Raw genomic sequence first — 25,324 nt, 5'->3', positions numbered from 1 at the left:
TTTTATAAAGTGAAACTTATCAAATAAGAAACAAAACGTTGCATATGCACTGCACCTGACAGGTGGGAGAGCAATGTGTCCATAAAAATGTAACTGTCAACTCGCTTTTTGACTGATAAGTCTAGTACAGAAACGTTGATGATAAATATTTGTTTGAATGACAATCCCTGAGAGGGATTCTGGTTTACACTCTGAATTACACACACATGCACAAACAGGACCTGTAAACATGCATTAGTGGAGAGATGTCAGGGTGAGACTGCTACACAGGGAGCGCACCTGAGCAGTTTGGTGTTCAGTACCTTGCTCAAGGGCACGTCTGGGACTTCTCCAGCTACCATACCAACTCTCATAGTATGGTCGGCGTCGGGACATGACCCTCCGATTATCAACCCAAGTCCCTACAGACTGAACTATTGCAGCCCAAAAGTTTGCACGTTAGATGTGCTGGAGTTTATCTTCAAAGAAAATTTTTGGCACCTGTTCTGCCAACACATTCATGTTACTCAGTGGGTTTTGACTTTGGAAGCTCAACCAAATGATAAGCCGCCCTTGCCAAGCAGCTCTAAATGGATCTGGAAACAGTAGAACTGATACAAAAACATGACTCATTGATACGTTGTCGTGTAAATAATTATTTTCCGGTCAGGTCAGACAGGAAGTAGTCCGCTAAGATTACATATTTGGAAAAGCTTTCTTTCAAGTGAGTTCATTCGTCCTGATAACGCAGTGCATGCAACACAATATACATGTTTTCACAAACTGATAAAATGTCAGCATGAGACAAAACCAAACCTGAAATGTAGCATTTGACAACATTCACACCACTGACCCAGTAGTCTCCTATGGTCAGTGGATGATAAATATAAACCTACATCTGTGTGGTGGATGACAGTTCTCCATATAAAGATAGATAGTTAACCTTCAGACTCTAAAGTTTTTTTCTGGGATACACCAAGTTCTATAACTTCTTAAATGTTTACCTTCTCATGTGATCGTATCAGGTCAAACCAACAAGGTCACACTTGCGGCTATGGGGAAGGCTTCATACTTTAATGTTTTTAGTCAGTGTATAAAAATACATTTCATGGGCATCCAGATCTCTTATTATACGTTTGCGTGTGGAGCTGATGTGTTTGTGTGTGTCTTCAGGAAGCTGGCCCACTGTGACTGTGTTTGACAGACACTTGTGTGCCTGTGGTTGATTTGTGGAGGAAACTCAGTGACAGATCAGCTCTATGCAGCAGGGACACCACTGTTCCTGAACTTAAAGAGGACACTTTGGCCCCTCAGTTGCCCCATATGTGGTTTTCCACCATGCTAAGGATAAAGAGGTCAGCAACAAAAACACAAGTTAAAAAAAAAACCAACAATAAACACAAGTGAGGTCCCTGATGCCAAGCCACCATCCAACTGTGGTGTCCCCACAACCACTGTCATCCTCATTCATGAACGGCCTGCTCTGAGCTCCACCTCAGCTGCAAAGAAGGTGAGGACTAAAGTGATAAATACAAAGGAGAAATCCCTTCTGCATATTAACCCACATGCTCTTTTGTAAAGTGTCTTATGAATTGGGACTATACAAATAACAATTGATTGAATTGTTTTCTTGTTACCTGTTCATAAACCTGCGGCTGACTTTTTTTAAAATTATTTATAGTGTGCATATGGACATAAAAACTTCAACCTACAGATATGTAATAGACTTCAGAGGCCTTACAGATTGATCATGAATGAGCACATTTCCTTTGTGCATCAAAGGAGACTTAAAAGTTCAGAGATACAGGATCCGATTTAAGTTAATAATCTCTCAGTCTGTTTCTGGAAGTTTATAACTTTAAACCCGTCGCACATCTATTTCACAAAACAGGTGCGTAGGAGAGCAATATGTCCATCAGAAACTATAAAAGACAAACTCCCACACACTGTCTCGTCTGCAAACAAAATTTAATGCCACGTTTCTGTACTTGACCATCATTTTTATATATCTTCAAACTTGACACAAAAGTACGCAAGTAGTTCAACTACATGTGATGTTTCCAGTTAGTCCACAACATTTTCATTCAAGGCACTAGTTAATAAAAAAGTGGGTACATTACTGTACATTGCATTGGGGGGGGTGTCCACTCATATGCACATGTTGCAACTTTAAGGTAAAATAACATTCAAACCCACAAGTAAATTAGATTCACTAATTAACCTAACGAGAATGTCTTTAGACTGTGGGAGGAAACCAAGAGTACGTCTGGAGATGACCCACACATGCACAGCGAGAACATTCAAACTCCACACAGGCTTCTGTCCGATGGGAAATTCCAATCAGGAACCTCGTTGCTGTGAGAGAACAGTGCTTAACACTTTGCAGGTGTTCTATAGTCTGTAAAGATAAATAAGGACTTTCGTCAAGGCCTTGGCAACGGTGGCTTATTATTGGCTGAACTGAAGTCAAAAACCACTGAGCACCTGTTGGTAGCATGACTGCTTGGGCAGAGGAGATATCAGTCAGTGCTCAGAACAGGTGCCCAAATATTACGCTGAAAAACTGGTCTGGTAGCTCAGTCTGTAGGGACTTGGTTGGTCCCCACAATATGGAAGTTGGTCTGGTAGCTAGAGAGGTGCCAGGGAACTTCCCTATGTGCTCTTAAGCAAGGCACTGAACCTCCGACCGCTCTGGTGTGTTGCCTGCATAGCAGCGTGTAGCAGCCCCACTCTGACATCTCTCCACAGGTCCTGTTTGTGCATGTGTGTGTGTGTGTGTGTGTAATGCATGTGAGAAGCACGTCACTCAGTAACAGAGTGTAAAAAGAAACTTCCCTCAGGGATTAAGAAAGTACACAAAACATAAAAAGAAATCATTGGCTGTGGCTTGGGAAATGTTTTTACAAATACCTTTGTACAGAAAAGTGAACTTCATTCATGTCACTCGAAGCGACATGTTGTGGTGAAGAGTCCAGTTAGGGCACAAATCCTTTGTTCAAGGAGCCAGCTAATAAAAACACATTTGAATATGTTACCATACATTGCATTAGGCTGCATAGTGTTAAATGTCAACTATAATGTTGATAACAAGTAGACTGGTTGCACATACATTCAACAAGCTACTCTTGTGATGGAGCAGTACATGAAAGACATTGAGTGTTTACAATGGTTATCCATATCAGTCTGCAACTATCATTGGGAGGCTTTTATACATCGTTTATCCTTCAAACACAAACATACAGTAGTAGTTACATTTGCATGGCAGTGATAGGCTAACAGTCAAAGACACAGGTAGCATGAAAAACGTTGGTTCTAAGTGCTACATTGTTTCTAAAAGTCTGAGAACTTGTTTGTAATCCACACTGTGCCCTTTAAAATGTCTTTATGAAAAGGTTTCTTTCTCCACGAAGAGCAACATGGAGAGGAAATGAAGTCCAGCTTTGATACCCCACAGACCCTGTGGTGTTTCAGCAAGTCACGTAGCGCTGTATTTGCCACTTACCCTCGACACTCAGGCAAAAGGGTTTGAGCGTTGTAACTTTTGCTGCTGCAAAAGGTACAATGTCACGTCCTTTTACTGCGACTGATAGAAATTCAGGATTTCCCAAAAAAAGGCCCAGCCGTACTCCTCATCTCTAATCAAATCCACATAGTGTCCTTTCACAGTCCTCCATTTATAACTGGGTGACTTTGGTGGAACGTCTGGTCCTCCTGTCTTGGCGCTGAGCGGCAGGGTGGTGGCAGTAACGTGGCGACCATCCTCTGGGTCTCCTCTTCGGGCTACGTGGCGTGCTAGGGTCTGGGGGGGCTGGTAGTCAGGCCTCCTCGGCTGTGGCGTCTATCCCAGCGTAGGTGAAGTTCTCAAAGAGAGCCATGTTCACATAAGCCTGGAAGACGGGTAGAAGCTTGTGATCAATGTCAGACTCATAGGACATTTTCCCGTTCTTCCCTTTCTGCTAAATCTTTGTAAAGGCTGCATTACCTTCCTGGCCTCCTGCATCCTGTTGAGCTGCACAGAGATTTGAGAGAACGGGGGTCTCTCGTAGGGCCGATCCCTCCAGCACTGCTTCATCAGCTCATAGCTGTGAAAGGAGAGAAATATAAATGAACATGTCGACATGAGGAAATAATCGGCAAAAGAAAGCTGAATACTTACACCTCATCATCACAGTTTTTAGGTTTCTCCATCCTGAAGCCTTGTGGCAGTTTTTCATAAAGCTCAGCGCACGTCATCCCACAATATGGTGTGCCACCTGACAAACACACCAAAACGTGTTCATGATTGGTATGTTTGTTTAAGACAAGAATCGTCAACATCATGACACAAACACAACACATAGTAAACATGATTCACACAAACGTTGTTTTCCTGAGTTCCTAAGTGTCGTTCAGAAATACTTTGGATGAAGGATGATGTGGATCTTCTGCAGGCCAGTCAGCGGGTGTTTAAGGCTATAGGATATGTTGGGAGTCTGAATTTGTACCTCGCCAATCGATAGACCAAGTCCCAATGGTGTCCATTAAAGAGTGTTTTCCAAGAGGATTCATCTATTGGCTCAGTCCGAAATGTCGCCAGAAACTGCAACCAATCTTGGCAATGACAGTTCAGGATCTTGGATGGTGAAGGCTAGGTCATCGGTTCCAGCATCTGTTCATTTAAACTACCTCCAAGTGTCTTTAATAGTGACGGGACAGCTGACTCGGAAGCTTTCACATGATAGGCAGCCATCTTGTTTGTTTACAAAAAGACCATCATTTAAAAGCTGTGTTATCCAAACTGGTGTAATGTTTCAAGGCTCCTGTTTAACATTAGTATTTCTACTTTTTGGATGGAGTTGAAAACAGTAACTTACATTTAAATTTAATTCATTTAATTAGAAAGCTCGACATCTTGAATCATCTTTGAATTAGGCACAATGACTCTTGGGATACGTCGGGCCACAGAAGATGTAACAGATGAATCTTTTGTATTGTAAGAAAAGTATTGTGTATTTATGAGACTCATTTCAAGGAGCTTAAATCTGAATCCTTTCAAAAAAGCAGCTGTGAACTGAACTGAACTGTATCAAACTTTTATATGAATGAATGTAAATGGGAGTTGAAGCTGTATGCTGAGAACAATTTGTTTAATGCCACACTTTTAGGTTTCTTACCTAAGCTTACAATTTCCCATAGGAGAACGCCAAACGACCACCTGATGGAGAAGATGAAGGACAAGAAAAGTTAGAGAAGTATAGAATTAATAAAAGTTTGAGTCTTGTATTAAAAACATGACGTGACTACAAACGCCATTTTGATCATGTGTAGGTTAAAGGTGGAAGAGAAACAAATCATTATACTAATTAATGCACACTGATAAGTAAAAACTTTTTTATCTGAACACGAAATGTGTCACAGGTCACAAAATTGCGTGACACATTGGATGAGCTTTGTTTGCGCCGTCAGTCTGTTCTCGTGTTTATCTAATCTCTTCAGTGCACTATGTCGAAAACGGCCTCAGTTCTTGTTCCAGTCGCTTTGGTACATTTTGTTTCTCTTACTATTGTTTACAACTCTCTCTCTTTGACCCAACAGGGTTCACACGTCTTCCGTTAGCTGTCCATCTTAAGTTCTTCCAGACTTTGTATAAATAGGCTGCGTCTGACAGGCCGGCCTCTGGGTCTGAGCGCACAGTTGTACCCAGGGCTTCCTGATTGTGCTTATCAGTTACACAGCACACTATTATCACTTCACCGGTGACAGGGATGATTTGTTGTTCTCTGTGGGAAGGCTTTATTTTGTGTACCTTTGCAAAACTTAGCTGGTGACGAAAACAATGTTCTTTGAAAATGTATTAAAGGAAAGAATCACAATCGTAAAGAGTTGTAGATGACAGACTTTCTGATTGGCTGAATATCTGTGTCCGTAAACCTTTTAGCACATCTAGTCTGCCCTTTTATTTTGGTATCTTGAAGTACATTAAGACAATATAGAGCTTGGGGAACTTGGACCATGGAAACATAGATTAATCCTGCAGTTATGTAGAGCACATTAGTTGACACTATAACTCACACGTCACTCTTGGTCGTATAAACGCTGTAGTTCAGAGATTCAATGGCCATCCAGCGTACAGGAAGTCTCCCCTGAAATCAAAGTAACAGACTCATTAAAGAGAATAAAATGAAGTTTGAGTACATCTTACTGTTATTGGGTTGCCACAATATAACTGTTGTTCACTGCTGCACACTATGCTCTATTGGATAATATTTGACTATCACTGCCCTCTACAGGTCCTCTCACAAGTTGATCCACAAGTTGTGGACATAGAAGTTGTGTATTAGACTAGAGAACCTCAACTGTTTTTAAAGGGAATAGAAATAGGATACAAAGTAAAACCTAGCACCACCTGCTTGCTTGAACTTCGATAAATCCCCTTTAGGTTCTGTGTACGTTCTGAGCACTCACCATCGTCTTCTTGACGTAAACCTCCTCACCACGCGACAGGCCAAAGTCTGCTATCTTTGCGACTAAGTTGTCTCCCACGAGCACATTCCTGGCTGCCAGATCCCTGTGGATGAACTGGTAACAGGAGAGGAAAGGACAGCACAATTACATGTTGCTTATATACTGTGTGTTTAATCAGTCAAGGATGTATCTTTGAATAGAAGACAGGTCCGTTTAGTCAGAAAGTTATTGATGATGTCATACCTTGACCTGGATGATAAAACAACTCAATCTAGCATTTTAAAAAAGTTATCCAAAATGGACAAGAATATACAGACTCTGAATATAAAAATTCTCTTATATAAAGTTATTAGTAATTAGCAAATTTTGCAATGACAGTAGGAAACCTCCCGAAGAGGACCCCATCTGACAGCATTCTCTCTCATTGCCCTGCTGAAACCTGGTTGGAGACCCCCCCAATAGATTTTCCCTTAGGCCCCAATGGACTCTAGTATTATTCTACAGGTTATTATAAAAGTACACCTTTTTTAATGTAAGATTAGATCTTTAATTCTATTCTATTCAACTTGATGCACACCCTCTTCTCAAAGACTCCTCCTCAAACAACCAGCCATCCACACACACACACACACACACACACACACACACACACACACACACACACACACACACACACACACACACACACACACACACACTTGTCTTCTTTCCTCTTTTACCTGTTTGTCACTCAGGTAGTGCATCCCTGTTGCTACATCAACAGCGAACTGCAGGAGCTGCTGGGAAGTGAGCGTGGAGGCGGTGCCGTGCTCCCTCGCAAAGGCAGGATCGGTCTCTAACACTCGGCTCTTCCTCAGGAAGTCGAGCAGGTTACCGAAGGGAGCGTATTCGATGGCTATGTACAGGTAGCCTGGAGGAAAGAAAAGATTAACAAAAAGTGAATAAGTGTAATGTGTTATAGATAGATTCCCAAGGCACAAGGTCACATGTGTCCTTGCTCATCAAGAGTGATTGAATGCACCTGTGATGTTCTCCCTCAGCTGATGGCTGATGACAGTCAGCTGGGCTCGGAGTTGTAAATCAACATAATGAAACTTAAATAAACAGAGCGTTCTTTCCATTTCTTTCTTTTTTTGTTTTCTTTCTTTCTTCCTTCGTTTCTTTCTTTCTTCCTTCCCTCATTGCTTCCGTCATCGCTTCCTCCCTACCTTCCTTCCTTCCTCATCGTCTTATTCTACATATGATTCAGTTTGAGCACAAAGTCAACATTTCCATACTCTAAGTGGAGTAGGGATGTGTAAACCTCTAAAATCGTCTTTGTTTAAATATTTGTATGATAATAACTTTTGCAAAGCCATTGACGTGTGTCTACAAACATCTCAAACATAAAAAAACAAAAACTGGCTCAATATTCTGGGGAAGCTTCCTTTTTCAAATAATTAATGAAATATCAGTTTGACCACTTTCAAGTTGTTTGAGTGTGAGTCGGGTTACAGTATGCATACTGTATATTATAATACTTCAGATTAGAGGAGGAGCCCTGAGTGGAAAAAAACGTGAATACAGTAGAGTGGATGTTTTCATGCCATCTGAAAGTGAAACCGCTGCAGAGACGGGCGATTACTCCGAGGTTTTCATTTCAAGGCTGATTTGCTTTTGTAATGTCCTCACTCATGTACTTCCCATACTAGACTTCCCCTCTTACATGTTATCAATCTTTGATCAAACAAAAGTCGTTCAGTTGTTTAATGTAGAGGCCGTCGGATAAAGCTGCAGGAAACTGATACTCTATGGTCAGAACTGGTGCCAATTAAGGAAACCTTCTACAAATACATAAAGACATGCGCATGGGAGCCACTAATCAAACAAATGTGCAGGCCGAGATTATTTGGATTGGACAGATTCTCGTGCTTTGCAGGTGCAGAGGACAGAAGATCAGATGGGAGCGTCTCTTTGGATGTGAAGCAGGAGCCAGTTCATTGACTTTTTTCTGTCAGAGCCTGCCGCAACAGACCAGATTTGCAGAATTGGTGTTATTTTATTGAACTTTTATTTCTAATCTTTAATTCTATCTGTCTGTTTGCTTATATTACTGCATCGCTTTTATTACCTCAATTTGTCAATTTGATCCTGCAAAATAGAAAATGTTACTTATGTCAACCAAACCCAGTATCTGAATATATGAGACATGAATAAAGCCTTGGTAAAAGGTCAGTAAGTTAAGCCAGCCTCCTTAGTCTTGAAGTCCATTGTTTTGTTGTCAGACACAACATCCACAAAGGCCACTAGGTGTCGCTCACTCACCTCTGTTCTCACACGCTCCTATCAGGTTGATGATGTTGGGATGCTGGCCGAGTTTACACAGCACCTCCAGCTCCCCTGCAAAGTCTCTGTGGTCATTCTCTGAGGCAAACTCTGCAGGAAGATCAACACACGCAGCGGCGTTACGCAAAATGCAAGCGAAGCAGCTTCAGCCTTCCACTTTGAAATGAGATCTTCTGATTCGAGCACAGTCTCAGAGTGTACCTGTGAGCGCTCACATGACTGTGTTACCTTTCAGCATCTTGATTGCCGCACTCATTTTACTGCCGTCCTTCTTGATCATGGCTTTGATTACCTGGTTTAGAAACAGTTGTGAGCGAGTGAACGAAGGAATACAGAGAATTTAAAATACAAAAGAGGGAGAGTAATAACCTGGCCGAAGTTGCCCTCTCCAATGACATCTTCAAACTTGATGTCCTCCCACTCCAGGATCGGATATGTCAGTGGCTCTGGTGTAGGTTTGGGCCTTCGTGTCAGGGTCAGAGTTCCTGAGTTAAACTGCAGAATAGTCTCCTCACCCTGAGGGGGATGAACAACAAACACAGTGATATTAAAGTCCAATACAGGAGGATTTCTTTAAAACTGTTGACTGAATAAGAGAATTAGAATTAGAGCCACTGAGAGGTCACCTATCACTTTATCTTTGCTGACCATATTTGAAAAAGTCCATTGTATCTCTATCCTGGTTGACAGACAGGTCATGGGAGCAACTGGCCCCACCCTGTGTGTAGAGTTATGTCTAAATGAGACCATCATGCTTTACTGACGAAGACTTGACTGAAATGATGGGTTTGTTAATTGTTGTATGAGTCTGACAAAAAGGGTTATTTTCATACTTTATTGCATACGTTGGACTTTTGATTACAACCAGATGAGCCTCCCCCTGCTGGCTGTAAAACAGACAGCAGGTTAAAGGCAGTTTGGATCAAGCTTCAGTTTTAAAACCAGCAGCTTCATCGACGGATCAAATAAAGTCTTTGGACTGAAGTCAGGACGAAAAGATATTCTTCAGAAAATGTTCATGAGGGGGGTTGGTGTTTTTTTTTCACGAAACATTTGCTTAGACCCTTTGATGCATGTCTGCCTCACTCTCTTCTCCTGCACATTTCCTGTCTCTCTGCAGCTGTCCTGCCAGTACAGGTTAAAAAAAACAAACAGAAACGTTAGTGTGTCCTTACTGATCCAGACTGGTAGGTAAACGTGCGTCGACGGTTCAGCAGCGTCTTGCGGATGAAGAAAAGAGCCAACAGTGCGAGCAGGATGGTGACACAGGTGACCGTTACCGAGCCGACCACTGCCACCAACAGCTGGTAACTGTCCCCGTGAGGCTTCCCAGCCACACCCTGGGTGGTCGGGATTTGACTCTCAAAGCCTTTTTGTCCAGGCAGAGAAGAAGAGGTGGAGAGGGAGGACAGAGGGGTGGGATGAAACATGGAGAGAAGAAACACGTATGGAGATGACGCTGATTTTCAGACTCTTGACATAAATAAATACGCCGTCTATGAATGATGACTCCGGGTGAATCCCTGCCTCTGTGTGGGTGGTCCTGTTTAAACCCACCTTGGAAAAGCCCAGTATTGGCCAAGATGACAGAAATGAAGACATTTTTCAAAGGGAGTTACTTTTAGCTTGAAGGGAAAACAAACGAGTGTGTATGAAACGATTCAACTTTGGAAATAGTTTCATATCAGGACTGAACAGACTCTATGAACAGACCACATACTCTGGAAATTCTGAACATTTTTTCTGTTCTGTAGCTACCCTGATGTACCAACCCTCAGAGGAGGTTTTCTAAATGTTTTCTGAAGGTCCAGTTCAGGCCAAAATCTATCAAAACTAAAAGTGTGGAAACTTTGAGCAAACAAACTCAACCTCACACACTCACACTTCCTGCTCCTGGTTTGATTGTTATTGTTACTCCATGTTCATTGTAAGTTCAACCTTTGTAGGTGTTCATATTATTACTTTATGCTTACAGATTATTGAACAATATTTAGATGAAGGCTTCTAAACGCTCTCAGAGTTTCTGCGTCTTCACATCATCAATCCATCATCTGTAGTGCTTTTCCCGTCGGGGTGAGCTGATCCCGGCTGTCATTGGGCAGCAGGCGGGATGCACCCTGGACGAGTCGCCAGTCAATCACAGGGCTGATGTAGATAACTAGCTACACTCACATTCACACCACAGTCATCAGTTAACATAACACGCATGTCTTTGGACTGTGGAGAGAACCAACAGGGAGAACACGCATGTGTAGGTTCCTGTCCGACAGGGATTCAAACCAGGAACCTTCTCGCAGTGAGGCGATGGCACTAACCACTTCATATTATTATTCCTATAATCAAACTGTGTTATTTGTATGTTTGTGTTATTTGTGCATAAATAGCATGACAACTTCACTAAAAGCTAAAAGATGTCTGAGACGTTTCTTTGTGATCACCATCAGACCTTCTTGAAACACTGATAATCCTTTAATGCGCTCTGGTAAGACAATTTCCAGACATCTATATTTATATTCATTTTCCCTGCAACTTCAACATCTTTTTCTTCATTGTCATAGTGCTTTAATTCACAAATCACTGTACTTTCTGCTGTGATTTTGATCAATCGCAGCAGAAAGTACAGTGATTTGACAGATGACCAAAGAAAGAGAATGCTTATAATTCTGGAGCATAATCAAAACAACAAGACATTCAATTATTTGCACATTCGAGAAAGAATAGTATTCATTATGTCCAGATATATATTTGTTCTTCTTTGAACAAATTCTCTAATTGTGTCATCTACAGCGAACATAAGGTTCAGTTAAACATGCACAGAAACAGCCAGAAGGTTTCCTTTTACTTTCACACTTCGTACATGTGACAGCGTCTGTTTTTTTGTCTTTTTTCTAGTATTTTACATTCATCGGTCTTTTTATTGAACAGGTGTCTGCACGTGGACTTGAGTTCACACTGTCCCGTCCGGATAAAGTGAAGCACATACAGTACACTTACCATCTTCTTGTGTCATGGCGCGCACGACCTTGCTCCATTCTCCGGGCACTTTGGAGGAAGCTCTCACTCTGAACTGGTAGAGCGTGCTGCCGTTGAGCGAAGTCACATCTTTGGAGGTCTTGTTTCCATCGTCCGTGTCCACCCAAGGGTGAGGGCTCCCCTGGCCGACCGGCTGGTACTCTATGGTGTACTTAATGATGCCTCCGTTAGGGTCTTCAGGTGGCTGCCATCTTACCTGGATGGCTGAGATGGACAGAGGCAGGGCCTGCACGTTGCGTGGAGATGACGGACCTGAGACAGAGGGATTTATTAAAGTTAGGATCAACAGACGACTGCACCAGTCACACGTTTATAATGTGTCAGTTCTCTGGTTCAGCCACCAAAGACAAGGCTTTATTGCTTTCAAAATCATTTTATAGGCTCGATTCTCAGTCTCTGATTTTTGTATCTTCACTGTTTGAAAACTAATGTGCATTATTTCTTAACAGCGAACCTTAAGATGCTAAAGAGACGCGTCTGCTTTCAAGTTTGTGTGCAGGGAGAGAGAGTTGAGACACAACAAGCAAGCTCACTTTGACTGACGGTTTAACTCTTATCTCAAAGAAGTGTTTTCATTCAACATCTTTATCTTGTTTTAATACCACTGGAATGAAATACATGTGAATCCTTCACCAGACTGTATCCTTTAAGAGTCTGCAGGGTGGATAATCTTCTAATCTGAAGAAGTGGACATCGTGATTATGAACTCAAAACACATTTAGAGACCCTCTTGTATAGTAAGGGACTGTAAAGATTTGTCTCACAGGAGCAGGTAGCTTCTGTGTTTTTATATGCCTTTTTGTTTTGTATGAATGTCAATATTTCATGATCTGTTGTTAATGTTTGCAGATACATGAGCAAAGTTGAAGCACAGCTAGTAATGCATTGTCTTCATTTCAGAGTGTTTTGTGTTAGAGCTATTCTGGCTAACTTTCTGTCAAGTATGATGAAAAGTGATGGATACAACTATGAATTCTATTTTGTTTCATCATGTGATTCAAAGTACTTCAGATTTCAGATCATTACATGAACTCATTTTGAGTCTGACTGTCCTGAAAAGACATCAACGTCTGGTGTTTTCATTTGAGGTTAAAGATTGTACATTTTATGAAGTGAAGAAGGAACTGATGCCTCACATAAGATTTACCAATGTGTGTGTGTGTGTGTGTTGATATTTCAAAGAGCTTTTTTAAAAAAAATTTTTTACCTAGTCCGTTCATGACTAAAGAGACAAATGGAACAACAAATCAAACTAAGCTTTTCAAAGAAAAGGGGGAAAAATGAAGAAGCTGTTTGGCGTTGAGTGTAATCCTGTTAAAATCCTTCAGGTGGGTGTTTGAGTCTCTTTGAAGTCGAGAAGCTCACTCATAAATAAAATTCGAAATTATAAATTATTTTGCAGCATTTAGAAGGAGCTTTCCTTGCGGCGTATAAATAGCAGTTTCTAGTTACCCTGGCTGCTGAGACGGAAGGTGTATGGTTTGGAGGACGGCCCCCGGCTGCCACAGTTGATGAGGCGCACCACCACGGTGTAGTCTTTCTGGTACTCCAGGTTGTGGAACTTTGTGGAGAGCACAGTGAGCAGGGTGGTCTCCTCCAGGAGTTTCTCACTGTAAGGGGGCGGCCCGATGAGCAGCACTAAAAAGCCGCTGGCTGTGGCGGCGTTAACGCCGTTGTTGGGGGGCAGACGCCAACGTACGGTGGCGTTTCGGCCTTCCACAGAGCTGACATCAATCTCAGGCTGAGCTGTGGGCTCTGCAGCGACAGAGAACACAGGATGAGCTGAGGAGACGGGCAGCTCCTTCTGATTTTCTCTTATTAGTTAAACTGCTAAAGCTGCCCCCAATGACAGATAATAATGTTTTCAAAGTGAACTTTGAAAGTTTTTTTTTTCAAATGTGTGTTTCAGTTGGCTGTAGTTCAGTTTATAAGAGCGTTTGCTTACACCATGAATGGGCTACCTATAAATCCTCCCTCTTGTCCTTTCTAAATACAACCATCTAGATGTTTGTATTCCCTTCACAGTCCAGAAACATGCAGTTTAAACAGAGCTCTGAATAAGTGTGCTGCTCTGTGAACCAGTAAGAAACATTTACTACATGCTAAAAACTTAGCATGCTTCAGATGTATAGTCTACTTTAATAGTGGAAGTCACATAATCGAGCACACTCATAAAAACAGCATGTAAAACTTGACAGACTGAAAAAGAATTGCAGTAATTGCAGAGAATGAGCTTTTGGATCACCTGTGATCGTTAAAAGAAAATATGAAGGGTTTAATGTAAGTAAGAGGCCTGAGAAACTGTATGAAGGGCCTAAAGCTGCAGGCTCCTTTCAGCAGGAGAGAGTTAATTGCATCGTTTTCCATTCTAAATAAAACTTTATACTCCATCAGTGGTCAGGAAATACACTTCTACACAACTCAAAAAAACGTTTCTGCTTGTTCAGGAGACAAACTATCCCTTGTAACAAATAAAATTTGTTCCGCCGTGCACATGGATCTCACCACACGTTACCAAAGAGTCATATTTAATAAACCTCTGTGCTATGATGCTTCGGTTTCAGTTCTTTCTTTGCTGGACTCACACTTGATATGCTCTCTCCCTCTGCACCAATCATTGGGGAAATAAAAGACCAGATTCCTTCGATTCTTTGCAGGTTCTTGCAAAAGTTAATTAATTTTCTGATTTCTCGATGACTGATGACAAATGTTTATTTTTATTGGATTCCCTCGGGGTCTTCATTTTATCTAAGAGAAGTCTTCGAAGATAATTAATCTTTCTATATTTGCCTCAGACGTGAGACGTGAGGACGGATGTGCTCACTGGGGAGAGGATAACTGGCTCCTTGCAGCCTGGGAAAAACACAGCTCAGCAAAAATAAGGACAATTATCTTTTATTTTCAACGAGCCACCAGATAATTATTCTCTCTTAAGTTCAGTAGACCTGAGTGAAGAAATTTTTTCCCAGGCAAAGTTTCCAGCGAGATGTAATAATACAGTCAGTTGTGGGATTATTCGGACTGAACAGGGCAGTTCTTTCAGGGTCTTACCAGGACAGTCGGTCTCCATGATGGCCTCTGGCCCCGGGGCCCCCTCCCCTCCTATCCCAGGGCGACTGAGCTGGACGCGGACACGGTAACGGGTGGAGGGCTCCAGGTTCATGAGCGTGATGGGTTCTTTGTCACTGTAAACTGTAAAAAGTACATCGAAAAAATTGATGAATCACAAACTTTAAAACGGGTTTAAAGCAGTGATACGAAAACTTAAGACAATAGAAGAGTTATAAAAGCAAAGACCAAAAATATCAGCAAAAACATGTAGGTGGGACGTTTGTTTTGTTGTTAAAAAAGAGGAAAAAACTTTGTTTTGCTTAGAAATGTTTTTAAGTGAAATATGAATTTAATTTATAGATTCAAAACTGAGGCTGATGTTGTAACGCTTTAAACCTGCATTTTTTGTAATGGCCAGCAGGGGGGGACTCGACTTCCAGCATGAAAAAGTCTGTTTTTACAAATGTCAAGAGAACTGGACCAGGATCAGGATCAGTTCACTTTATTTGGACCTGTAGGTAAATTTGGATGCAGGGAGAGTCACATGTACTTAATTAAACAACGACGATACATAAAACTTACAAAGTGCATGATACATGGGTAAAAGTGCAGAAGTGCATAAAGTGCAGTAGAACTTAAAATAAATAGAAAAGAGATAATAAATAAATGAACCAATAAGAAGCATGACATCTGCTTCTCATCATGCCATATCTGTCCCTCCACATCATGATTTACAAACACATTGAACAGTAAACGGGAAAAAAAGAGAATCAAGCCTTGAAATCGAAAAACTCAAAACTCCCAGATTCAATTATGGACCAGAAACTATAAATAATAATAAAAAATATAATCACAACCCTCCTATGACTCTAGTCATTTAGTCAACGTTTGATTTCAACCAAAAGGAAAACATTGTTTCACTTACTCAATACAGTTTAACCTTTCTTTCCATTGAAAGATTTCTGAATGACTGTCTTGTGTCAGTGTTTCCTCTGCCTGTTTTACCTATGATGGAGGACCAGGAGTCTCCGTTCTCCACGGGTTTGTAGAGGAGCCGGGTGGAGACGATGGGGCCGTCTCCTCTGTGGGAGTCCACCGGCATCACGAGCAGCTGTTTACTCCTTTTTTCCAGCAGTTTGGGAGCAGTGGTGGGCACAGGAGGCTCTGAAGAGACACGGCAACAGAGTCTCTCATTAAGAGTCCGCAAAAATAATCTCTTCCTCTTACAATTTAAAAAATGTTCGTTAGATTGAAACTCGAAAACGAGATGGTTCGTCTCAAGGGGCTATCTATCAATAAACAGAAACACAGACCTTTGATGGTGAGGTTGAACTTGCGGGAGTCCTGGCCTCCATTGGTGGACACCCTGCACTCCCACAATCCTCCTTGCTGAGCGGTTAGAGGGGGGATGTCAAACAGGGCTGTGCTCTTATTTGAGTCCATAACAGTGCGAGAAGCCTGGCAGTCAAATATAAAACACACAAAAACCAATTATGCATTACTAAAACAACCTCTTTATTTGTTGTACTTTGGTTATCTGCTGCTTGGAGTGATGATAAGAATGTCACTGAGAAATGTCTTTGTTCCTGAAGGAAATGCTGCTGTAGTTTTTTTTTTTTTTATCAGATTATTTGTATGATCAGGGAAACAGCACACAAGGAATAAAACATCAATGTGAGCATGTTGCTTTAAGGCCACATGTGCTAACAGCTGCAGTGTAAAGCCTTATCTGGTCAGACCATTGTGTGGTTGACTTCCTCAGAGTTCGTCTCAACCTTGTTATCGTCAGATCGATCTTAAAGGCACAGTACAATAAGACTTCTTGATTCTAAAGCTGATGGTGAACCACACTGTAATATTCATGCAGATCCACAAAATACTCTATTTTGAATGACAGTGACTGGGTTCATTTGAAACGTTCAACACACTGTGTTTTGTGTCGCAGCAGTCATTTAGCGAGTGGCGGGATACACCTGTCAATGACAGGTGTATCTTAGGACTGTGGGAGGAAGCACAGAGACCAATTCATGCACGGGGGTGAAAATGCAAACTCCACATAGAAAGGCTCAAGTCTGACTGGGGATTCGAACCAGGAACCTGGTTGCTGTGAGGCAACAGTGCTTAACATTGCATAACTGTGCAAGCCCTGCAATTAAATATGAGTACATTTAATCACTTATCATTTAATGCACAGCATGTAAAGAAAGATTAAGAAGAAAAGCTGTGCATTGCAGAAGTTGTGTTTCATTGTACCACCATATATTAGTGTTTATGATTTATTTCACAAAAGACTGTGTATTTACATCCCTGACTTTACTTCCCATAGTTCAAGTGCTAGACATTAGTTTCAAGCTTTGCAGTAAAACTTTGTTTCAACTTTCAACTTTTTTTGTTTGGACGGGGAAGTTTGCTCTGCAGCCAGTAAAACCATAAAACACAGAAAACATTGAACACATAGATTTGGTTACATGAAACATAAAACAAATACAAGGCCACATAAAGGAAAAAGTGAAAGTAAAACTGTCCTAATAAAACATTAACAGACATCAGCCGTGAAGAATAAAATGATTGGGTCACTATTCAGTTGTGTGATGTGATAAAAGAAATGTAGAGCCTGTTGGTTTTGGCCTTAGGTAACCTGATTTAGGCTCACAGGAAATCTAATGGAAAAGTGGAGCCTACTTTTTTTTCATGATCACAAAGCATGAAGGAAACCAGACTAGATATACAGTATGGGATGCTGGGGATATATACAACCAGATGGGTTTCTTATTGTACAACAATGGAAATTGTTTTCCCAATAGCAGCCATCAGCTCATCGGTGTTCATTCTGGTGTTATTCTTATCAGAACCCTCCGATTCAGTTTTCTCTGTTTTTGGTCAAATGCATTTAAGTCCTCCTGCGTGTAACTCAAAATACATCAAATGTCAATGTTTAATTATGTGAAATGATTAACAAACCCTTCGATACACCTTAAGGCTACCCATTGTGTGCACCAACCTTGAAGACCTCTGTGCTGTGTTTGTTTTATATCAAGGCTGACTGTAAGGGATCTTGGCAAAAGCGTTGAGAGCATACTGTGATTTTCTACCTTGAGCACTGTACTGTCCAACTTTCTCAACTCGATGCTGGTGTGGCTGGGCAGGGGGTTGCCTGTGGCGGAGCAGGAGATCTTGGGGCTGGAGTTCAGATTCCACTCCAAATTACTATCCAAATCCAGGATCTGTGGAGCCCGGTCTGAAAAAGAAGAAAGGCACAGAGCTCAGAGAACAAATAACATGGATATTTAATAGTTTTTGTGCCGAAGTGTCTTTCAAAACTTCTTCATGGCTACTTGATAACTCGTTTCACCAAATCCCAACCTGATTAACTTGACCACATTTCTGCAGATGAAGGTTTTTGACTTTGAATCATTTGTAAGAGTTGGAATCAAATTCCCTCTTTAATTATGTGTGATGTTTAACTTGTATGAAGGCTCCTGCAGACTGTTGCAGTCTCAAGGATTACCAGCAACCTAATTGCCCAACAACTTACCAGACAAGCTCACTTCATCAGGGTTTAAAAATGGTTTAATCAAAAACTGATGAGGTCATCTTATCTGGGAAAACAGATGAACTAATCATAATAATAAATAATCTTTTTTTTTTTTTACAGATTTTTAATAACTATTTTACACTGGCATGCACCAAACATTTGCTCTTGTGATGAGAAAGATTAAGTGGATGAGTTTGGTAAGAGGGATGATAATATTGATTGAAAGGGACTTTTAGGAGTATGCAGTTTATTGGCTGCCAATTCATTCAATTACACAGAAGAGGAAGCACTAAAATGATAAAACTCAGTGAAAAACAGACAGTTGTGATGTGAAGATACCCACCAGACTTCTCACAGCTCTGTCCTCTCCACCCTGTGGGACACTGACATCCACTGAAACGGTTGCAGACTCCTCCATTCTGACATTTACATGTCAGTGTGCAGCCTGGTCCATATAAGTCACCATGGCAGGCTGTCAAAGGATTACAGACAACAGGACATTTTGCCAAACAGTACGGCACACAAAAGAGTTCAACCTTTTTACAGTATTTACTGAATATAACAGAAACTGCAGGGACTAATTTAAGGTGATGCTCACCTTTCTCACAGTGGTTCCCAAACCAGCCGCTGGCGCAGGAGCAGCCATAAGGGTCTGGTAAACAGAAGCGAAGCCCCTTGCAATTCATCTCAGAGCCGCATGACTCCTGGCAGTTTCGACCAAACATTCCTTCCCTGCAGGCTGCACCAAAGTAAGAGAAAGACAAATTCACAAATGTGTTTATATAAATTCCTTGGGTTTTGGAGTATCAATCTTCTTTGCAAAACAACATGAAAGACAGAAGCTGGTTTACCAGTGTTACCAATCATTTTAGAATTTAAAGGAAAATAAGCTTGAATTTCCTAAACAAAATAATGAAAACTTTCCCTGCTGACAATATATCAGACAAAGGTTTTGCTATATTTTATCCTCAAATTTTGTGAGGATGACAAACCCTGATGTCATCTTCAGGTTCAGAGGTCAAAACGTCTTAAGAATTTGGTATTGCTGTGTTTCAAATTGTATAATTGAAGAATAAAAGACAAATAGTTTTTTTGTTTCATTGCTTCCAGTTTTATAAGCCACTGAGAACATTGAATATTGAAAATCCTTGGTCATATTGGGACACGTTTTAAGTTAGACAAACATTTCCTTCCTAACATTGAAGTTTAAGAGTATTACATTTACCCAAAGGAGACACATTGATTCCAAGCTAATGGTTATGTCTACGATTTTTTGAAGGTAAAAAAAAAACGCTGTTTACACAATACCTATTTGAACGAACTCACGGTAACTGTGTTCTAGACATGTTGAAAATATTGCATTGTGCTCTGCACATTATTTCGTCAAAGGGTGTGGTCGTGGCATGCGGTCAAACTTAAATGGGTTTTTTTTAGCAAAATGCTCACTTCTGCCACGCAGAATGCAAAAATCACCAAATTCGTCATGCACAATACAGGGTCTGCCCTGAACACATTCATGCTAAAAAATTCTAAATTACTCACAGCACCATCTGTTGACAACAGGAAGTTAATGTTTCGTAATTTCGCACTAGCTACAGCTACATAGTACATTGTATCCTCCTCAAAAGGGGCGTGGACCGTCCTAACACCGTGGCCATACTAGAGTTTCAAGTTCAAAAACCTTCGTCAAACGCTTTCCCAATACAAATGTGTTGTTCGCCACAAACAGGAAGTAGTTTTTTTGAGGGGCTTAGTATTGTCCTAGACTCACCAAACGTCACACACATGATCCCGGTGGGAAAGTAAAACTTGTCATGTGGTTATAAGAAGTGGGCATGGCTAAATGGCTCAGTGGTGCACCTTTGAACATTTCAAAAAGGCCTCTGTGTTAGTATGTTCTAGACATGTTGAAGATCTCCCGTTGTGCTCCGCATTTTATTTCGTTAAAGGGCGTGGCCATGGTGTACCATCAAACTTTGATGTCTCACCCCTTTCTAACCTTTCCAAATTGCCTCCCCATAGAAGTTTTTTTCTCCGACATGCATGACAATTTTGTTAACCATAGCCACAGAAAATCCTCCACATTGTACAAAAAGAAACATTAGTTTCAGAGGAGAAGAGATGCTTTGTCCCTCAAGCTTCAAAGTGTTATTTGCACGAGTGTTCATGTTCAGGACTGATGTATTTCTAATCGAGTTGGACTGGTGTATCACGTTAATACAGCTCTTAAATTAATGTGGTTAGGTAACCTGTTCCAACCTGTCTCACAGCGTGTTCCCATGAACCCTGGAGGGCAGATACAGTCTCCATCAGCATCGTGACACATTCCACCGTTCAGACACTCTGGACAGTCTCTGTCACATTCAGGACCCCACCTCTTATTAGGACAGTCTGCAGGAAATAAAAGTTTTACATCCTTAGTTCACACACTGATAGGTAAAAAATAAACCTTGATGAACCTTCCAATAAAAAAAAAAAAACTCTTCAGTCTATTGAGCCCCGTACACCAACAAACTTCAGTAACAGGGTATATCATTGACTAAGTATTATTTATGACAGTGTTTTAAGTACAAATCGCCAGACTACCTTACCATGCATGGGTTCATGATATTTAATGTTATAGCTTTAAGAGCACAGTCTACCAAAGATGAATTCCTTGTGTTAAACAGGATGTGATTGTGATTCTCATTATTCTTTTTTGTTGTTGTTTGTTTTGCTGTTCTAAGAAAAATCTATCAGTTGCAGGTATAAACTCCAGCCTGCAGCCAGTTCTGATAATGCTCACATAAAGAATATATAATCACTGGTATAATCACTTGTGTAATCCAAACAGAGATGGTATTGGTTTGATCATGTTATATTCATCTTTTATATTGATCATATTTTTGCTACCCTCTACCTTCTTTGACAAATGTATCCATAGCTGCTCTATTGGTGTGTGTGCCTTAGTGTGTCAGCGTCCAACAAACCTCTTACTATAAGCCTCATCCAGGCACCATGAAGAGGACTGTCCCCCACGTAGCTGGCACTGTAGATGCCCTGATTGGCAAAAGCTGCGTTCTCCACCGTCAGTACAGCAGTGCGGTTTATCATATCGTTCCAGTGAGTCATGTAATAGTAGTTTCCTGGGCAGAAGACAAACAAAATGAGATGTCTATGGCATTGTTTCAAATGTGTCAAAAAGTATTCTGAATGGTTGTCACTAACGGATGCTGGCTTCTTAAATGTGAGTTAAAGGAGTGTCTGCTGTCTCACCGTTGTACTTCCACGTCACATCTCTCTTTTGAGAGCTGAGCAGCATCATGCTGAGGTGAATGGTCTCCCCTTTGTTAGCAGTCATTGTTAGGTGAGTTGGGATGAAATTTGCTGCATGAAACAAGAGAGATAAACAAGGTTATTTTCAAAAGGTTACACTACTTCCAAACAGGAATGTTAAGAAAACTATGAAGTACAAATACTTCATGCTTTAGGGATAAAGCTATCTTCCCTTTACAGCCAGCACTACCACATAAACTATCTTTCAAACTCTAGAAAGAAACACTTAGTGGCAAGTTGGTGGTTGTATTATGTAGTCTAAACCTACCTCTGCCGATGTTGTTGATCATTGTGACCGTCTCCAGTGGGGGAACTTCCTGAGTGGATTCGCAGTAGAAGATACCGATATGATCTAGCTCACGGAAGCCTCTGGCCACTGCCTCCCTGTTCCTGGGTTTATGCACTTTAAAGTTTGGCTCCTTGGGGAACACAAGGATCCTGTTGTCTCTCTTGATGTCCAGCTCCACCTGGGCAGGGCTGCGCTCCCCGTTGATACACGAGATGGAGAAGTGATTGACGTTTGTCACCTCCGCTGAGGAGATCATGGTCAGGTCAATCACGGCGTCTGTAGGAGAGGACGAAAGCTATGAGAATCTGAGAAGCTTAACTTGATAATCAAACTTGAACAAAGTTTTTTTTTCCATTAAGTACATTGACAAGTTGGACTTTTAAGATTAAAATAACTATTTTGGGGTATTTGTCAGCACATTGAAGTTGAGCTTTTACTTACACATTTTATTATGAAATCAGCTGGGAATATGCAGAATAAACTAATTGAACATAATATATAAATGGTCTGTATTGCACCTTTATCATCATGGATTTCTTGTCAATGTATATATAAAAAAAAAAGAAATAATGAGTGACAATGTGAAAACATGTGGTAACATCTGTCTCTACATCTGTACCCCACCCTGTTCAACTCCATGCTTTTATGAACTATCTGGTTCAGGTTAAATGTACATGTTGTACTTTAATAAATACGTCCAAACTAATCATGTTTCCAAAACTATTTAGCTCCAAATGGAAAATATATCTGTGAGTAAATCACCAGAAACTGGGCAGATATGTGTGTTACAGGGGTAGGATGAAGTCAGTTTAAACCTCATATAAACTTTTTCAAACATATATACTGATAGCTGATATATTTTTTCGGTTGCTTTCCTAATTTATGTTTTTAACATTTTAAATGAGAGATCTTTAAATCAATCAAATCTGGGTCCCTTTAGTGGAAACGATAAAAGGTACCTCATAACTCCAAGTCTATTTCAAACACCTGACTGCAGTTTACATGTGCTCCAGCCCCTATGAACACATGAACTAAAGTTCAACATGAGAAACAAAATAACTTAACCAAAAGTATTTGTTTCAGCCAATAATCAAGACTACACCTTAAATCTCAAAATCGACTGTTATGAAAGTTACTCTCCGACTTAGAAAATCTGACACACTGACACCAGAGATGGAGGTTAATAAAGTGGCAACATCAGTCCATCTTTCACAAGAACTTTGAAAATACTTCAGGCATGAAGTTATCTTTTTTTTAAAATGGGTTGTTTGTCCAGAATTCCTTCTCGCTGGAATTTAAGCCCCCAGAACCTCAGAACAATGGCAGGAAACATGGATGAGCTCCTTTCCCCCAAGGATTCAGAAATCTATACTCTACACTCAGAAGGTTTTCATGACTTTAACAAAGATCGAGTTATTGATAAAGAACATTACATTGAAAAAGTAAACTTTATCTTCCTAAAAAGAAGACAGCACTTATTGAAAGTCAAGATTGACTCTGAAATGTTGCTCCGTTTAAGAGCTCCCCAAACAACCTTAAAACCGTTATTCTTACCTGAAAAATCAAGGACCAACAAAATCGACATCCACAAAATCCTCATGACTTTTATATTCCTCAATGGCTAAAAAAATATCCGTACTAAACTGAATTTCACGGCAGAGTTGTACATCCAAAACAGTGACGCTGCGTCACGAGGAGTGGTGCGCTTTTTTACGCATAACTTATAGAACCATCCAAAGCTCCGGGTCAGGTGTGAAATCTCTTCGGTATAAAAAAAACTAAAGAAACCCCTGTATAGCTCGCAGAGAGAGAATCACGGTTCGTCACACTAACCACAGAGTTGGACCTGCGGTAAAGCTCAGCTTTCTCTGGGTGGGAAAGGAAGGAAGAGCGTCATCAGACAGCGGAGGACTTCTGGCGCTTCAAACCTCCCCGATCATGATTGATCTATTTATGAGTTTAAACTTTGTCACTACTGGTTACAATGAAAAGGGTTTTGTGGTTATTGTAACTATGACACAAGTAAGTGTGGTTACCACCTTTACTCTTCCGTGGCACTAACAGCTCCTTTTTTATTCCAGTATAGTATTTCCTTTATTGTCAAAATCTCATCTGTTGAAACTGTCAAAGGAATATTTTGGCTATTTTTGTTGTTACGTTTTCACATGTTCATATTTTTAGTTAATTACTACAAGACCCTTTATTTTGCATGCTCATGATGTTCTTAGAGGCTGATGTCTTTTAACTGATGCTTCTGTTTTCATTGTTTTATTCTTAACAATTATTCTGGCAGCAGCTGGTATTGTTTTTTTTTGTCAAATGCAGCAGCTTTGTTCCTTCACTTGAACGAGTGTTTTACAACCCCTCAGCTTTTATGCTCATGCAGCCTCCCTCTTACCCTCACTGTGACAATCAGTCAGCCTCAGGAAATGATGAACAATATGCTTGTTGTGTCTATTCTGCCCAAATCTTTAAGCGCTGCTCTGTCACACTTTCAAACAACAACACAAGCCTTTTTCGTATTTTCTCTGAAAAAACAAACAACAACAACAACTCTCGAGCTGATTTGATGTTTTCTTTATGTTTCCTTGCAGAGTCAGACAATCGACTTGAAGTTGAGTCAACTTCTTATTGTTTTGGATTTCCTGTTTTCAATTTCAGGAGCACATGTTGCTCTCTACGGCCAAGGAGTATTTCACAGTGTGCAAGGTTATTAAAAAAAAAAAAAAAGAATAATGTATTGTTTGACAAAGAGTGCATGTTGATGACTTTACTAAAAATTTAAAAATCCAACCATGAAAAATGTCAAAAAGTGCATTAATGACAAACTGACAAAAAGGATCTGAGAAGGTAGATAGTTCTGGTTTCATTATTTGAGGTATGAACGAAAACAGAAACACAAGAAACTTAAGTGGGTAGATTCAGAATGTTTGGTCTACAAATCGCTGTGCTTCTGTTTCAACTCTTGGCAAACAAAGAGTATTGGCGCCAAGGTTTGACTCAGATCTGTATTGTCTCCTTTTGACCTGTTAGTGTGACCTGTGAAGTACAGAAGCCAGAACAACTTCTTTTTTAAGAACCTCTTATTTCCTCTGCCCACTTCAAAAACATCGACAGTTTTGGACTTGACAGAGAGAACAAAGATACTGGACTGACAAGAAAGAATGCAAACTGCACATTTCTGCATGCAGCACATCTCTATAGTGTTCACAACTGCAAGTGTGCATTAACAAATTATTCAAAAGTACCTAACTGCAAAGAGAGGAAAGGTGGAGAAGTGTTGCATGCTGCAGACACAGCTCGACGGAGCCTCTAAAGGAAGCCAAAAGGGAAAAGACTCAAGGCTGGATCAA

The 25,324-nt window shown here is 40.7% G+C and overlaps 1 protein-coding gene across 2 annotated transcripts; it reads right to left on the bottom strand.

The window, feature by feature from the left end:
- Positions 1 to 1,932: 1,932 nt before the first annotated feature.
- On the bottom strand, positions 1,933 to 23,802 carry tie1 (tyrosine kinase with immunoglobulin-like and EGF-like domains 1). 2 transcript variants are annotated; one of them, XM_079350644.1, is made up of 24 exons: positions 23,526 to 23,802; positions 21,951 to 22,247; positions 21,623 to 21,733; positions 21,337 to 21,492; positions 20,627 to 20,758; positions 18,966 to 19,106; positions 18,711 to 18,839; positions 17,925 to 18,070; positions 16,146 to 16,290; positions 15,838 to 15,996; positions 14,833 to 14,973; positions 13,234 to 13,536; positions 11,743 to 12,033; positions 9,924 to 10,117; positions 9,118 to 9,264; positions 8,977 to 9,040; positions 8,728 to 8,838; positions 7,143 to 7,333; positions 6,424 to 6,537; positions 6,031 to 6,101; positions 5,133 to 5,173; positions 4,136 to 4,232; positions 3,962 to 4,061; positions 1,933 to 3,866 (listed from the first exon to the last, which is right to left on the bottom strand). In XM_079350644.1, exons 1-24 carry the CDS (start codon positions 23,569 to 23,571, stop codon positions 3,795 to 3,797), a joined length of 3,399 nt encoding a protein of 1,132 aa, XP_079206770.1. In that variant the 5' UTR covers positions 23,572 to 23,802; the 3' UTR covers positions 1,933 to 3,794. The 2 variants fall into 2 exon arrangements, with proteins under 2 accessions (XP_079206770.1, XP_079206771.1); XM_079350645.1 differs by lacking the exon at positions 13,234 to 13,536.
- Positions 23,803 to 25,324: the final 1,522 nt, after the last annotated feature.

Source organism: Symphodus melops (genome assembly GCF_947650265.1).
Source record: "Symphodus melops genome assembly, chromosome: 8".
Taxonomy (NCBI): Eukaryota; Metazoa; Chordata; class Actinopteri; order Labriformes; family Labridae; genus Symphodus; species Symphodus melops.
The sequence above is the reverse complement of the archived record's forward strand: the minus strand, read 5'-3'. Positions and strand labels throughout refer to the sequence as shown.